The 16,591-nt window shown below is 35.3% G+C and overlaps 1 protein-coding gene and 1 long non-coding RNA gene across 6 annotated transcripts; both read left to right on the forward strand.

Annotated features, from left to right (window-relative positions):
* The first annotated feature begins 1,816 nt into the window (after positions 1-1,816).
* LOC130994554 (uncharacterized) lies at positions 1,817-2,962 on the forward strand. 3 transcript variants are annotated; one of them, XR_009091787.1, is made up of 4 exons: positions 1,817-2,154; positions 2,235-2,362; positions 2,574-2,637; positions 2,769-2,962. It is a non-coding gene; the product is annotated as an uncharacterized LOC130994554 (long non-coding RNA). The 3 variants fall into 3 exon arrangements; XR_009091788.1 differs by having other exon boundaries at positions 1,817-1,983; positions 2,071-2,154; positions 2,574-2,962; XR_009091786.1 differs by having other exon boundaries at positions 2,574-2,962.
* Positions 2,963-7,644: 4,682 nt separating this feature from the next.
* LOC130993098 (cellulose synthase-like protein D3) lies at positions 7,645-13,948 on the forward strand. Of its 3 annotated transcripts, none has more exons than XM_057917824.1 (4): positions 7,645-7,980; positions 9,104-10,030; positions 10,662-11,469; positions 12,005-13,948. In XM_057917824.1, exons 2-4 carry the CDS (start codon positions 9,144-9,146, stop codon positions 13,754-13,756), a joined length of 3,447 nt encoding a protein of 1,148 aa, XP_057773807.1. In that variant the 5' UTR covers positions 7,645-7,980; positions 9,104-9,143; the 3' UTR covers positions 13,757-13,948. The 3 variants fall into 3 exon arrangements, with proteins under 3 accessions (XP_057773807.1, XP_057773805.1, XP_057773808.1); XM_057917822.1 differs by having other exon boundaries at positions 7,710-8,715; XM_057917825.1 differs by lacking the exon at positions 7,645-7,980 and adding an exon at positions 8,761-9,015.
* Positions 13,949-16,591: the final 2,643 nt, after the last annotated feature.

Here is a 16,591-nt window from a genome sequence, read left to right on the forward strand (position 1 = left end):
AATAATTCATCAATTTTCTTCACCAGCGATCTGCTTTTCTTTTTTTCTTTTTCTACTCGATCGCTTCTCTTACTTTTCTACTATTCCGCCATCAACATGAGTTATTCTACCCCGGTTAGTTGTCGCGTTCTCAAAATAAACAACACTGGTATTCAATTATAAACTTTCAATTAGTTATTGACATTTAAAATGTGTAGCAAATTTTTTTAGTAACATTTATTGAATGCGGTAGTTTTTTTCAGTTTTATTTTATTTAATGAACTGTTTTTTATATATTTTTGGTGTGCACATGTGGCAATCTAATACTTTTTTTTAACCACACATGGTTATCAATTATATATGTGCAGGTAATAATTTTTATAGTCATTTTTGACAAATTAAAGTAAATTCAATTTTTTTAAACATAAATTCAATTTAAAACTTGTATGGCATATTCTTTTTCACTTGTATTATTCGTCTATGAATTCAATAGTGTATGATGATAATTACATAATATTAAATGTGAAATTTATTTATGCGTGGTTAAAAAGATTAAGTCATATTTTTTTTATTTTTTTTGTTTTATGTTTAATCTAAATCTTCAATTTACTTTTGTGGAAAATTAATAAAAACTATTAACCTTATTTAAATAATAAAAAATATTAACCACACATAACGATTTATTATTTATGTGTAATTATAAACTCTTATAATCGCTAGTAATTAGTATTCAAATTCCACGTCCTCATATTGAACATGAAATATTTCATTTACTCGCCCAAAATTGGGCAGCGCCAAAAACTCCTTGAAAAATTTGAGGAGACGGTTTTGACATAGAAGATGGATAAATTTACGTCAACCATGGAGTACTTTCTAGCACCGCTTTCACGAGAAAACCCTAGCACCACCATTTTGATCTGCACATTGTCTCATTCAAATTCACCCCAAACCCACCAATCAAACCCAAAGCTAAGCCCCGCAAACCATCTCAAATCCACAAAACGCGAATCCCATGTTCCACTAAACCAGACAAAGAATCCCCCAAGGAGAAAGTTCTAGCAGATTGGACAGGAGAAGGGAGCGGTGGCGATGGAGGTTTAGAATAAAACATCATGGAAAAATATTTTCAGGCGACTTTAGCTTTGCCAAAATGTATGGAGTCGTATTCCGATTGTTGCGCGGCGCTACTAGAGTCAACGACGACGCCAGTGGCGTAGTTGTTGATAGAGAAGATAAATTGTTTTACAGAGAACTTTTTCCCTTTTATGCCATTTAGAATTTTGAGGTTGGGAGGTTGGGGGGGAGGGGGTGTGCCTGAATGGGAATTGGGTATTGGAATGGATTTCACTGTAATTTATAAGTATTTAGATTCAATTTTGTGGAAGCAGATGGAAAGAACAGTGAGAAAGAAAGCTAGCGCTATAAGGTCAAACCATCCGGTCACGGAGCAACGCATGAGGAGTACGATCAATGAGAGGCGAGTATTTTGTAGAAATGAGATATATATATATATATATATATATATATATATATATATATATATATATAGGGTTAGCTTATATTGAGATTTTAAATATTTTGAGATTTTGAGATAAATGAACATATCATTAAATTCTTTGAACGTAATCAATATAACTGATGAACATATGAATCTATTTAATTTATTAAAAAATACGCCACTTGCAGGGATTGAACCCCAGACCAACGCACGTTCATAAAAATTAATTGACAAGTTCATTAAAATGTACTTATATGTTTATTTATCTCAAAATCTCAAAATATATATAAATCTCAATTGAACCAATTCCTATATATATATATATATATATAGCCCCTCTTAATATGGAAAATCTGCAGTTGTGGAATGACATGGATAGAAGTGCTTTTAATATTTTAATGTGCCGCTCAAAAATCCTAACTCAGGCATTCTAAACATTGAGCCATTCTCTCATCTATGCATCTTGACTTGTGTGATTCAGTTTCTTAGATCAAATGCTGAAAATGGTGAGTGCAGCTCGAGTTATTTGCTTAATACAACATTGTTTTCTATTTTGCAAAAATATTATTTTTTATATAATTTCTGTGTTTCAGGAAAAGAAAATCTTGAAGAATTTGAAGTTATGCCTCAACTAGTTCATGCTCAAATTTCTAAAGGCTGCTCAATTTGACATAAAAGTAAGGTATCCAGTAAAATATTTGTGAAATAATTTAGGCTCTATTGGAGATATGGCTTGATTTAAGTGGTCAGTTTTTAGGTATTGCAGAACTTAATATTGATCACAGTTGATGTGGCTCTCTTGCTGCTTGAGCCTTTGATTGCATTCTATAGAATGGATGAGTAATACTAAAAGTTTATTGATTGAGAAGATGTATATTAAGATGGGTAAGAATTTTTCAGCCATTATTCTTAACATCTTTCATAGCATTTGCTCCATTTTATTCTCTAATGAGTTTATGTTGTGCCGCAGATTGCCATTACATGGTAATCTGTTAAAATGTAACTTATATGTTTTCTGTTGTGTTTGCATTTTTATTTCTACAGCTAAGCTGCTCCAACAGGTTGTGTTAAACAATTTTTATTTTATTTTTCAGAGAGATTGAAAAGTTAAAACTTTCAGAGATGATATGCCGAGAAGGGGTTATTCAGGTGGCCAAGTTGTGAGTTTAATCTCTAAATTATGTTTGATATGATGTTATTGAGAGGGCCACAGATGCTACATTTTTTTGATGTCTTAATCTTTAGCATATGTTAAGGATCTTAAGGGATATGATGTTGTGATGTATATCAGCACGAACGGCTCGGATTTAGGGGAAGGAAGATCCAAGTTGAGAGATGAAAGTAAGACCAACTAGAAGATGATTTGAGAGCTAAACTCCCTGCTATCATTCAAGGCCTAAATCAAAGTAGTCAAATACCGAGTTCTAATTACTGTAAAGTTAGTTGACTAAGTTTATATTGAGGATATCTTTTATTTATTAGAAAGACATGATTTTATGATATTTCATAAATATGCTTCTGCCTCAATTTTGCAATTCGTATTTGACTTTTTAGAAATAAGCGTGATTATGCTTAAAATAACGTGATCACGTCTTTACTTAAAGAAGCTTCCGCATCAATTTTGCAATTTGATCTAGTATTTTTAGAAATAAATATGATCACGTCTTTTCTTAAAGAAGCTTCTATATCAATTTTACGGTTCGATTTTTTAGAAAGAAACGTGATCACGCCCTTTTTTTAAAGAAGTTTTTAATATTAAAATAATTTCTATAATTATACATGTATAGTGACGATTATAACATGTGACTAAATGATTACGATTTAATGACAATACACGCGTGCGACTATATGATGGTTTATATAGTGACGGTTAAAAATATGTCACTAAATGAGAAAATTATAGTGACGACAAATACATTGTGACTATTGGCTGGACAATTTAGTGTCATTTGTATCATGTCACTAATTTACATCATTATAGTGACAGCAATATCATGTCACTGCAAACAGAAACTATTGTGACAAACTTCAAACGTGGCTACAAATTTCAAAATATAGTAACAAAAATAAAATCGTCACAATTTAATCATATTCAGTGGCAACATCATCCGTGACAATAAATAGATTTGCAGTGACAATATTTTGTCGTCGTCACTGTAGGTTTTAGCGACGGTTGATATAGCCGCGACTTACCGACGACCACAAAAGTTGTCACTGGGATGCTTTAGTGACGATTTTGGCACATATAGTGACAAAAATTGTCGCCACTAAAAGCATTTTTTTTTTGTAGTGAAGGGTGGGCAAATCCCCGTCATGCGAGACACCCCGCTGTTGTCCATGTTCACAGTAGGATGAGCTTCAATAGGTATCGACACCTTAGCAAGAGCTAAAATCTGTTCAAGCTCTGAGCCTTCATCGCATTTTCAAGAGCCACGTCTTTGTCTCCAATGCTACTTTGCTGAACCGAATTGCACAACGCTTTCCCATCATAATCTTCCATCTCAAGAATTTCGTCCATATCCACATCCACATCCACATCCACATCCACATCCACATCCATATCCTCATCCTCCTCAACTATGAGATCACAATCAGTCACAATCACCTCATTGTCGCCATGAACCGAAACTAAAATAGCATCTAGGAGGTCTGGCCCGGAAAGTCTAACACCTTCTTCGATCATCACTTCGGGATTAACCTCAGGCGCTGCCACATCAGTAAAAATCCCTTCACTTTCACCCTCAAGCACCACAAATTGATTACTAACAGCGGGCTGAGCCATCGGGTTTAAGAGTGAGAGAGTGCGAAAGTAAGGAAAAAATATAGACATTTTTTTAGAAACGAGAAATGATGTGAGTAATTTCATCTGAAACACTTAATTTTAGCTAAAATTTATTAAAATTATATTTAAAACACAATTAATTTTAATATTTTTTGTGGCTAGTAATGTATAGAAATCGCCTAAAATATACATTCCCGTCATCCCACCAATTTAGTCCCTTTTCACTTTTCACACATATCAAGATAATGCATTTAATCTTCTTTAAAAGATACTAAGTTTTATGTTTTTATTTTTTATACTCTTATTTATTATTTTCACATTTAAGTGAAACATTAAATAAGGTAATTTAGTAAAATAATATTTTTATATTATATTAATTAAAAAAATAGATTATCTTTGGAACATCTCAAAAAAAAAAAAGGGACTAATCTATATATTATATAAAAAGCCAGTTTAGCACAATCTAACCTACCGTCATTTTTTAACAGAATATTCCACAAGTTTAACGTCTGTTTGTTCCGTAAACAGATTCAACAAATTAAATATATTATATTCTTTGTAATGCATATCCAATAAACCACGATCATTAATGGAGTTCAGTTGCGTATCACGTACAAAAAAAAAAACTAACCTATAATTGTTTATAAATACCAAATTTATTGTCCGCTTCACACTAATTTCTGCACTTCATTTATGAAAAATCACGTAATTCGAAGAAAATCACTTTCGGTGTTCTCAAGATCACAGATTGCTTCAATAAGTCGGTGCTCTCAAAGCATAGCAGTCGAAAAAATTCACAAATCCCCAGGATCACAGCTTCTATGTAGTCAAAATTTGTGGATGAAGAAGGAAAAGGAAAAATGGAATGTTTAAAGACATAAATGAGTTACCCAACTACTGTTTGGAATGCCGAACAGAGGAGCCGAGGCGAAGCCACAGAGAGTGATAGGCGAGAGAGACAAAGTGAAAGAGAGGCGGAGATAGCGAGGGAAAAAGGGCATGTGTCGTGCTGCGGCTACTACCACAGACGGCGGGGCGGCGTGGTCCGTGCGGCGACGAGTGATAGGCGGATAGAGCGAAGGTTTTTTTTGTGAGATAGAGACGGCGAGCGATGACTATAAGTTTTTCACGGTGGTGGCTACCGGATCTTTTCTCCTTACTGCTGCTCTCCTCGGCGCAGAAAGAAGAAAACGACTTGGGATGATGAAGTAGGGATGTCAATCAGGTCAGCCCACCGGGTTTTCGGGCTAGCCCTATCGGGTTCCGGGTTAGTCGGGTGCGGGCTAATCGGGTTGGAGATTTTTTCGGGTTATAAATCTTCAACCCTAACCCTAAACTTTCAGGTTTCGGGCTAGCCCATCGGGCTAATCAGGTTAAAGGCATAAGAATAAAATTATCATTTGTATTTTATTATTCATAATGATCTAATGTATAATGTATAAAATATATATAGATATTAAAGATATAAATTATATAGCAAAGCATGAAATGCAAAAATATAAGATATTCAAGATTACATAAACAAAATTATATTAAAATGAGATAGTAAAATTTAACATGTATCAATGCACTAGAATCAATCTGGATTATTACTGAATAAATAGTGGATTTGCCATGCACGTCTCATTGACAGAAAAAAAAATTGGTATCACTTTAAAATGAGATACTAAAAATTAATTTCTAACTAATGAGATACTAATAATCAATTTCTACAAAAAAATCGTAATTAATTTCACTTTTTTTAATGAGATTGCACACACACACACACATATATATTCTAACTAATTAATTTCACTTTTTTTAATGAGGCTACATATATATATTTAACCAAAATACCATAGATCTAAACATAGCAGAAGTTGTAACTGGATGCATCAGTCACAATTCCGTCAGCCCACCGGGCCAGCCCATCGGATTATCGGGCTAGCCTTATCGGGTTCCGAGTTAGTCGGGTGCGGGCTAATCGGGGTGGAGGTTTTTTCGGGTTGCGATTTTTCAACCCTAACCCTCTAATTTTGTCGGGTTATTCGGGTCGGCCACGGGTTTCGGACTGCATTGACATCCCTATGATGAAGGCCCAACGACGCCTGATTAATTGGGATGGGTGAAATATGTTTAGGGCTTTCATTATTTTACTTTTTATACTATTTGTATTTAAGTACTCCATGTTAAGGAATTTTTGTGTAATTTGAGAGAAAATATGTGTGGCTGCAATATAGAAAATGTTAAAAAGAACTCTATTTTGCATTGCCGAAATAATACTATAAAAAAATGTTAAAGTAAATATGCTAATTACAGCTTAATTATAGCAAAGTAGTGTATATTTAACGATTAAATATAAACAAATTTGACACCAAATTAAGTTTCACGGTTTTGTTGATTAATTTTAATTCTACTTTCACTAATTTTGATTTTTTATAATTAATTTGTGGCTATTTAATTACGGAATTAACATAAATATTATTTGTATTTGTACTTATTTTTTATTTTCTAAATAAATTTGAGATATTTAAATATGGACTTTTAACAATAATATGTTTTTGAACTTTTAAGAGCCTAAAATTATTATATTAAGTGTGAATTATTAGTTTTGTTTAATTTAATGTGGACCCAAAATCGTTAAATTGAGTGTGAGCAGTGATATACTGATATTAATACAATAATAAATAAAATTATATGACATATTTGAAAATTTAGCAAATGCACCATTGGAACAACACTATAATATAAAAAAGTACTTCACATAATTATATGAAATTAATGATTGATTTTTTTGTAGTTAAATGTATAATTTAGAGAAAATATAGAAATAGGAAAAGTAAATGAAAAGAAAATATGTAAAGAGTATTTCTTTTTTTTATAATATATATTTCTTCTAATGCTATGAGATTTGAAGTTACATGCATAAATATAGATCATATAAATACATATCTAAGTATATACTATATTTTTGTATATATATGAAGAAATATAATTACATTACACTTTATATTAACTTGAAAATTTATATGTTTTCATATTCAAGTTCTTTTGAGGTAAATTATTTTATTTTAAAAATTTTATTTATTAATATTTTAATTTTATTTAATATTTTTATATTTATATATTTATTTAACACAATATCAATTTCGATGTTTACCATGCATCGCACGGGAGAGCGTAGTAGTTTAATTTAATGGGAGGAAGGGATAATTAGTTTCCCTAATTTCGTAAACTTCATTGATTATTAATATACCCGTACATTTCTTGAATTAAATAATTATGTTTACATGGAAACTTTAATTCAGTTCAATAATTTAAAGGGGATGACAGGTGTAAGGTAAGTAAAGGCAGGTGTAGGGTAAGAGATATGGTTGAGTAGCAGAGGATCCAGCCCACTTGAGCGTGTTCGAAATGCGTTTGTTACCCTCAATCTTCGCCTCACTGTCCGAGCCATCCCTATCAACACCTTCTTCTTCCACATTTCAATTTCAAAAAACAAGCACCAAAAAACGGCAAAAAGGAAAAGATAAAGTGCAATTCTTCGCTTCAACACTGTGCCCAGCAGCAGCATATTGCGCCTCTGTTTCACATTCAACAGCACAAAGCAAGACAAATACACCCCACTTTTATTCTTCAAAGTTTCTACTCAGATCGAACACTCTAAAAACCCGAAACCAACTCTTTTCGATGACCTACATAAGCTAGATTATTTCCATTTAAGTTTTTCAATTTCTCACAGGTATAGCTTTTGTCTTGGATATTCAGATCTATTATCTTAATTTTTAGCTCATTGTCCAGAATGAAGTGTCGCTCTTTACGATTAGTGTATCCAAACATCATCTGGGTTTGGATAAACTAATGAGAGATTTAGCCGGCTGTTTCTGCCGTTTGAATGTGTTAGGTTTCTATTTTACTGTTTGTTTCATGCTACCAAGTCTATGGTTTGGTTTGATTTGGTATGTAGGTTGTCGAGACTTGCCCACACACCAGTTTGAAAATTTAGAGAGAGAGAGAGAGGGCCAACTAGTGACCGGGTCCGGGTCACAACCGCAGTGTGATACAGTTGTAAATTTGTTTGCAGACCGTGTGTGTGTGTGTGTGTGCCGTAGGCATAAATTATCCTATTATTAAATTATTTGGCGTTTGAAAGTTTCTTACACGTCTTGGGGGAGGCCGTTTCTTTGTTTTTATTATATACAGAAATTGTCTTCGCTTGTTTTAAGTATTCAGTAGACTGATTAGCAGAGATGATGTGATATATTTCTTTCCTTTTTGTTGTTGTACATGCACGATCTGCTGCTTGTTCACACGTTTTAAACACCTCTTTTTTTGGTTTTCTTCTTGATCTGCTCATCTTCTTTCCAGTTGAGGTGTTTTGTGTTTTGTGTTTTAAAGATTGAGATCTTTAGGTGCACATGGTGTGTGTGATGTCCTTTAATCTTCATCTCTGATATCCACTATTTACAGAAGATAGGTAACATTTTTTGTGGTTGAGATTATCTATACTTTCTGAATATTTTATGGATGTTTTTATATTGGTAAAGATTTGAATTTAGCCAAAAAAGCAGCTGCTTTTTGCTTTTCCTGAAAAAGGAAATGAGTGAGTAACGTTGTAGAAAGAGAAAGTGTTTTGATCTATTCTAAGCTGTATTAAGCTTTGGTCTGATAAAGTTTTAGGGGTGGTGGATTTTCACTTGAAAAAGACGGGTTGGAAAAATAATGTTTTGATTTAGAAATTGTTGAAAAGTAATCGGACCGTTTTCTGGATCACTAAGTAATCGGACCTTTTGCAAAATATATGATGTTTATAACTTAGTTAGCATATTTGATGTTTTAAACTTTGGCTCTTTGATATGTTTCAGGTTCTGGTGAGTAGACAGTTTGTTATTGCATAGATTGGTAATGGCAGGAAGATCCTTCAGGCCCTCTGATTCGCAGCCGGGGAGGGGCCCGATTCCTCCCAGCGTAACGTTTACAAGAAGAACATCGTCAGGCAGATATGTGAACTTGTCAAGGGAAAGTCTTGATAGCGAGATAAGTGGTGTGGAGTTTGCGGAGTACACAGTGCATATACCGCCAACACCTGATAATCAACCAATGGATTCTTTGGCCATTAGGGGGGATCCTCCGATTTCACAGAGGGTCGAGGAGCAATATGTGTCTAGCTCTTTGTTTACTGGAGGATACAACAGCGTTACCCGTGCCCATTTGATGGACAAGGTAATTGAATCTGAAGCAAACCATCCTCAGATGGCTGGTGCAAAGGGTTCGTCATGTGCTATACAGGGCTGTGATGGAAAAGTGATGAGCGATGAGAGGGGTGAAGATATTCTTCCTTGTGAATGTGATTTCAAGATATGCAGGGATTGCTTCGTTGATTCTGTTAAGGCTGGTGGAGGCATCTGTCCTGGTTGTAAAGAGCCATATAAGAATACAGAATTGCCTGATGAATCAGGCGAGCCTGGTCAGCCATTGCCTTTGCCATCTAATGCTGGAATGTCAAAAATGGAAAGGAGGTTGTCGTTAATGAAATCAGCCAACAGGTCAGCAATAGTGCGGAGCCAGTCTGGCCTGATGAGGAGCCAAACAGGGGTGGATTTTGATCATAATCGATGGTTGTTTGAGACTAAAGGTACCTATGGATATGGTAATGCCATATGGCCAAAAGATGGAGGATTCAGTGAAGATAAAAATGATGAAACAGGCGAGCCTCCAGAACTTCTCAACAAGCCATGGAGACCTCTAACCCGTAAACTGAAGATATCAGCTGCAGTACTCAGCCCATATCGGTAAATAAGTTTGCTAACTTTGTTTCTGTATTTTGTTTGAGAGCAATTTCACATTTTCATTGTGTGTGTGTGTGTGTGTGTTCTTTTTTTTTTGGGTGCGTAAATAAATTTCATTGCTCTTCCCCTCTAATATGAAGTGATTGATCAGGTAATTTAATTGAGGAAATCATAAGGTATACGGGATGAAAATGTAGAGATTCAATTGAAACATAGTTCTTACCTGAGCATACTTTTTGAATTGTTTATGTTGTCTGTTATTGTTCATAGCCCAGATTATGTCCAAAACTCTACGTAGGGCATAGAGTGATAGAACACGTGTTGTGATGTCCCTTTAGGCTACGTGTCACTGATTTTTTGAGGTTGTGCATTTACACTGTGGTTATGAGACTACCTTGAAACCACTACAAGAGATTCCCTAGTCGGGATAAATGATTTTAACATATTCCAGCTGTAATGTCTTGATGCATACTTTAGTGTCTTTTTCTCATTGTTATTATTGATGAACATTTATTTGCCTTCTCTCATTTCTCTCATCATTGTTATTTTGATTGGGAATAACCCATCTGTTTAAATTTAATGGATATGGTATAAAAAGCTGACAAGCATCCCTCTTCATTTCTACTTCCTTCAGACTCTTAATTTTCATCCGTATGGTTATTCTTGGTCTATTTTTGGAATGGAGGATCAGCAATCCCAACGAGGATGCAAGGTGGCTGTGGTTGATGTCTATCATCTGTGAGATTTGGTTTGCCTTCTCCTGGCTACTCGACCAACTTCCAAAGTTGTGCCCTGTTAATCGTGCTACTGATCTTAACGTGTTGAAAGAGAAGTTTGAAACACCAAGCCCAACCAATCCAATTGGAAAATCAGATCTTCCTGGAGTAGATATATTTGTTTCTACTGCTGATCCAGAAAAAGAACCTCCACTTGTTACGGCAAACACTATTCTGTCTATTCTTGCTGCTGATTACCCTGTTGAAAAGCTGTCCTGTTATGTTTCTGATGATGGAGGTGCCCTCTTAACATTTGAGGCCATGGCAGAAGCTGCAAGTTTTGCTAACTTGTGGGTGCCGTTTTGTCGAAAACATGATATTGAACCAAGAAATCCAGACTCTTACTTTAGCCTGAAAAAAGACCCATTTAAGAATAAAGTGCGCCCTGATTTTGTAAAGGATCGCAGAAGGGTTAAGCGTGAGTATGATGAATTCAAGGTTCGGATCAATGGTCTTCCTGATTCAATTCGGCGTCGCTCTGATGCATATAACGCTCGAGAAGAAATCAAGGCCATGAAGCTTCGGAGACAGGCTGCTGGGGATGAAATATTAGAACCTTTAAAGGTCTCTAAAGCAACATGGATGGCAGATGGGACTCACTGGCCTGGCACTTGGGTGGTTTCTGCTCCTGAACACTCTAGGGGTGACCATGCAGGAATAATACAGGTATATGCTTTTATGTTATTTAAATTCTTTATTCTGATAATTTGGATCATTGGTATGGATTTATTAGTCCTTCCAGATGACCCCCTTTTCGCATGACATGTGTTTCCTACTTTTAAGTTGAACCTCTTTGAAATAGGAATTGCACTTTACCTTACACTTGTTTATTCTATTTCATTTTCTCATCTAAACCACTTGACACAATTGTCACCTTGGACTCTTGAAGTGCATTTTTTGCACTTAGACATCTAGAATTTTACATGGTGCCTTTTTTTTTTTCTTTTTATGTTGAATCACCTTTACTTGTTAGTACCTGGCACCATAACCAAACTTCAGCCATGGTGTCTCTGTGGCCACTACATTGTAGTTCCGATGCAGGTATACTAAGGAGTTCTTCAAAACAATCTTGTTGCACTTTGGCAGGCAACTATTTTTCCCTGCTTATTGGTTGTTTGAGAGTTTTCTTTAAAGGCTTTAACTATTGTTACTTCTTTGTATTATTGACTCATTAACACTTTTGTGACTTTGTAAATTGCAGGTAATGTTGAAACCCCCAAGCGATGATCCTCTAAATGGAACTGTTGATAGTAGCCCACTTGATTTTACAGAGGTTGACATTCGGCTGCCCCTGCTTGTCTACGTTTCTCGTGAAAAGCGACCAGGATATGATCACAATAAGAAGGCAGGGGCCATGAATGCTCTGGTTCGAGCTTCAGCCATCATGTCTAATGGCCCATTCATTTTGAATCTTGACTGTGATCACTACATCTACAACTCACAGGCAATAAGAGAAGGCATGTGTTTCATGATGGATCGTGGTGGAGACCGTATTTGTTATGTTCAATTTCCTCAAAGGTTTGAGGGGATAGATCCATCTGATCGCTATGCAAATCATAATACTGTGTTCTTTGACGTTAACATGCGTGCTCTAGATGGGCTGCAGGGTCCAGTTTATGTTGGAACTGGATGCCTCTTCCGTAGGACCGCACTTTATGGCTTTGATCCTCCCCGATCAAAAGAACACTCCGGCTGTTGCAGCTGTTGTTTTGCTCAACGTAAGAAGACTGCAACTATCAAAACTGCACCAGAGGAACACAGAGCTCTTAGAATGGGAGATGATGATGATGATGAAATGAATCCTTCTCTTTTCTCTAAAAGATTCGGTAACTCAAGCTTCCTGATCGACTCCATCCCCGTGGCAGAATTCCAAGGGAGACCACTTGCCGATCATCCTGCTGTAAAGAATGGACGACCACCTGGTGCTCTTACCATTCCTAGGGAACTTCTCGATGCATCAACGGTGGCTGAGGCCATTAGTGTGATCTCGTGCTGGTATGAAGACAAAACTGAGTGGGGTAACCGGGTAGGATGGATTTATGGGTCGGTGACTGAAGACGTGGTGACGGGTTATAGGATGCACAATCGGGGCTGGAAATCTGTATATTGCGTCACTAAGAGGGATGCTTTCCGTGGCACTGCTCCTATCAATCTCACAGACAGACTTCATCAAGTCCTCCGGTGGGCCACCGGGTCGGTCGAGATCTTCTTTTCACGTAACAACGCTTTACTAGCTAGTCCGAAAATGAAGATTCTCCAAAGAATTGCTTATCTCAATGTCGGTATCTACCCCTTCACCTCCGTGTTCCTGATTGTTTACTGCTTCCTTCCTGCACTATCACTCTTCTCCGGTCAATTCATCGTTCAGAGTCTAGATGTGACCTTTCTCACGTACCTCCTCGTCATCACCTTGACGCTCTGCGCGTTGGCCATGCTTGAGATAAAATGGTCGGGCATCAACTTAGAGGAGTGGTGGCGTAATGAGCAATTCTGGTTGATAGGAGGCACGAGCGCCCATCTTGCAGCCGTGCTCCAGGGTCTACTCAAGGTGATTGCTGGGATCGAGATCTCCTTCACTCTGACATCAAAGTCTGGAGGCGACGACAATGATGATGATTTTGCGGATCTCTACATCCTGAAATGGAGCTCGTTGATGATCCCGCCGATCACCATCATGATAACCAATTTGATAGCCATTGCTGTTGGCGTGAGCCGGACTATATACAGCGATATACCGCAGTGGAGCCGTTTGCTCGGAGGTGTGTTCTTTAGTTTCTGGGTGTTGGCTCATCTGTATCCGTTTGCCAAAGGACTGATGGGAAGAAGAGGAAGGACCCCCACCATCGTGTTTGTCTGGTCGGGCCTCATCGCCATCACCATCTCCCTTCTCTGGGTCGCCATCTCTCCCCCTGCGGGCGCTACTGGAATCGGAGGTTCGTTCCAGTTTCCATGATCATCTTCATTTGCATAGATTTATGTTTCGGCTTTATCGTTGGAGTATTTTAGTTAGATCAATGTCACAACTTCATTTTATTTGTTTATTTTTACCATGGTTCAATTAAATGTTTAGAGGATAAGACACGATGAGATGACAGATATTCTTTGTCATGGAAAATTTCAGTATAGATGCTTTCTTTATTCTTCATGCTCACTCTTGATTTTATTCTCTTGCTGACACAAGGAGATTGTCAAAAAAATGTCAACTTGTTACAAGGACACCTCATAAAATATTGATTTAATAGCTATTGGATGCATTAGACATCTATTTTATTTTTTATATATGGTTTGCCAATCCTGAGTAAGGATTTTTTAGTTTTCAATTAGAGAGTATTAATCTTTAATTATAATTTTTTAATAAAATTACTCATTTGTTTCAATGGCCAGTTTGATAGCTAGTTGAGATAAGAGTGTAATAAACATAGTTAAATATCTGGATTGAGTGAGATTAGTAATGATTTTAGTGTTGATAGATCAAGATTAAAATTGATACATGATTAGTTGTTTGATATTTAGATAAAATGTAGATTAATAGCCATTACATTCTAACCTTATAAATTTAAATTGTTAAATTAAAAAATTCTTATTTCATATATAATAAATCAATGATATTATAAATAATATCTTACTATCTTATTTTATAAATTAAAAACGTCACCCTCCCCCATGCCACCCCTCTCGTCTTTCTCTCTGATGGAACCTGGAACTTGGAGCACCCTCACCCCATGCCCCTTTTTTTACCCAACTATTATCTTATTCTCCCCACCGAACAATCTCATCGTCTCTTCTTGAACACGCCTCTATGCCCACTGAAAACGAAAAACTTCATTTATCACCCCTCGTTGCTGCAGCCTGGCTCCACACCCAATTACAGAAGCAAAAATGGGAAATTCCATTCAAAAAAGAACGTACAGCGAGAGAACGAACCGTCGTTACATCGCGTTATAATCTTGACGAGAGAAACGATTGAAATTGATTTCAAAACTAATTTCGTTAAAGAATGTTGTAAGTATAACAAAAGTAAAGAATGGCCAATAAATAGGACCTATTTCAAAAAGGAATAGTACAGTCTTGCTGACCCCAAAGAAAATATAGCACTACTAATTACTTCAACCCGATAGTCACTTTTCGATGCATCGATATCTCATTTTTACAATGAAATATTATTCATCAAATATAATTGTGAACCAATTCCTATATATATATATATACTCCCTCCGTCCACGAAAGAACTTCCTATTTTTCTATTTCGGGACGTCCACGAAAGAACTTCCTACTTTTTTCTATTTTGGGACAATACCCCACCACTTAAAAAATACTCCCCTTTTAAGACAATTCCCACCACTCAAATAACATTAATTAAAACAACACAATAAATTATTAATACTTTTTCACAATTCCCAATACACTTTACAACTTTTTCTCCACTCTCAATACACTATACAACATTTTATTAAAACCCGTGCCACTCCCTCCTAGGAAGTTCTTTCATGGACGGAGGGAGGAGTATATATATATATATAATTATAATTATAATTATCTGCCAGCTGTGGATGTGAAAGATTAAATGGTTTACAGAAAGGCATCACTAAATTTGGTGTTAGCTGTTAGTCAATTTCTGACGCATTTGATTGTTGATTTCCCAATCTTTGGACCGCTGATGGTTTCATGTTAAACAAGTGGTTGAACAAACAGTTGATTTCGAATTGGAGAAATACCAACGCTTCAATGTATTAATTAATAATTACATTCTAAAACAGCGTTTACTTTTAAGATTAGTCTCCATTTATAAAAATTGCATAGACCACCAGTTTAGTATTTATTAAGATGGAATAAAATTTTAGAATACACCAAAACTCTTGATATTTTCGTTTAATTCATATTTTATTAGAGAGGTAAGAATTTTTAGAAATTCAAATAATGAAAATGGAAATAATCAATTATATAACATATCAATTACGAAAAAGTATGCGCCACTTAAAACTCTAATTTTAGCTAAAACTAACTTTTAATGCTAAACTAGTACGTCCGCTCGTGCGATGCACGGTAAGCATCGATGAATATCGAAATTGAATGACATTTATACATAATCCTTATTTTATATTTTAGTAAAATAATAATTTAATCATTATAGCCCCAAAAATATGAACCCAAAAATTTAAAGAAAGATAATGCATTATTTTTCTTTTTGATACTCATGGATACTAATATACTATATTCTCTTTGTTCCATATTTGTTATTAGCTATTATTCATGTTTCCATTGAATAGTTTATCTACGGTTAATTATTGCAAATAAATTATGATGAGATCATATCATATTTTTTTTTTTTTTTGAGAAGGAGATCGTATCAATATTGAGTACAAATATGTATCCAATTATGTTGGGTGTTTTTGGTGATTGTATTTCTTAAAACAGAAAAATTGAAGAAACTCGAAATTAATTTCTTAGGAAAGAAAAATACCCAAACAAAAAACTGTTCAATTATACAGAATAAGCAGAAATTATAAATACATGATAACGAAAATTAAAATTTATTACCCAAAATAAGTCTAACAACAAATAAAGAATGACAGCTCAATAAACGATTACCCAAGTGTTTGATGTATTTACCATAATCAAAATCAAATAAAAAATGTATACAGACCGATCCAAATGGCCAAAGAAAAGGTGGTCACAAATTCTCACTTTTTCTTTCTTTTTTCAAATTGTGCTTACTTTCACTCTATGCAATGTTATGAAACCAACTTTAGTTATATATACATTTAAAAACTAATTTATTGAAATCTAT

The sequence above is a fragment of the Salvia miltiorrhiza genome, chromosome 7, assembly GCF_028751815.1.
Source record: "Salvia miltiorrhiza cultivar Shanhuang (shh) chromosome 7, IMPLAD_Smil_shh, whole genome shotgun sequence".
In the NCBI taxonomy this organism is placed as follows: domain Eukaryota; kingdom Viridiplantae; phylum Streptophyta; class Magnoliopsida; order Lamiales; family Lamiaceae; genus Salvia; species Salvia miltiorrhiza.

What these genes read in the sequence shown, in the direction of transcription:
- LOC130993098 (XM_057917824.1), top strand. Translation starts at nt 9,144, where the DNA reads ATGGCAGGAAGATCCTTCAGGCCCTCTGATTCGCAGCCGGGGAGGGGC. An exon ending in GCAGTACTCAGCCCATATCG is followed by an intron (nt 10,031 to 10,661) that starts GTAAATAAGTTT and finishes TACTTCCTTCAG; the next exon opens with ACTCTTAATTTTCATCCGTA. An exon ending in ACCATGCAGGAATAATACAG is followed by an intron (nt 11,470 to 12,004) that starts GTATATGCTTTT and finishes TGTAAATTGCAG; the next exon opens with GTAATGTTGAAACCCCCAAG.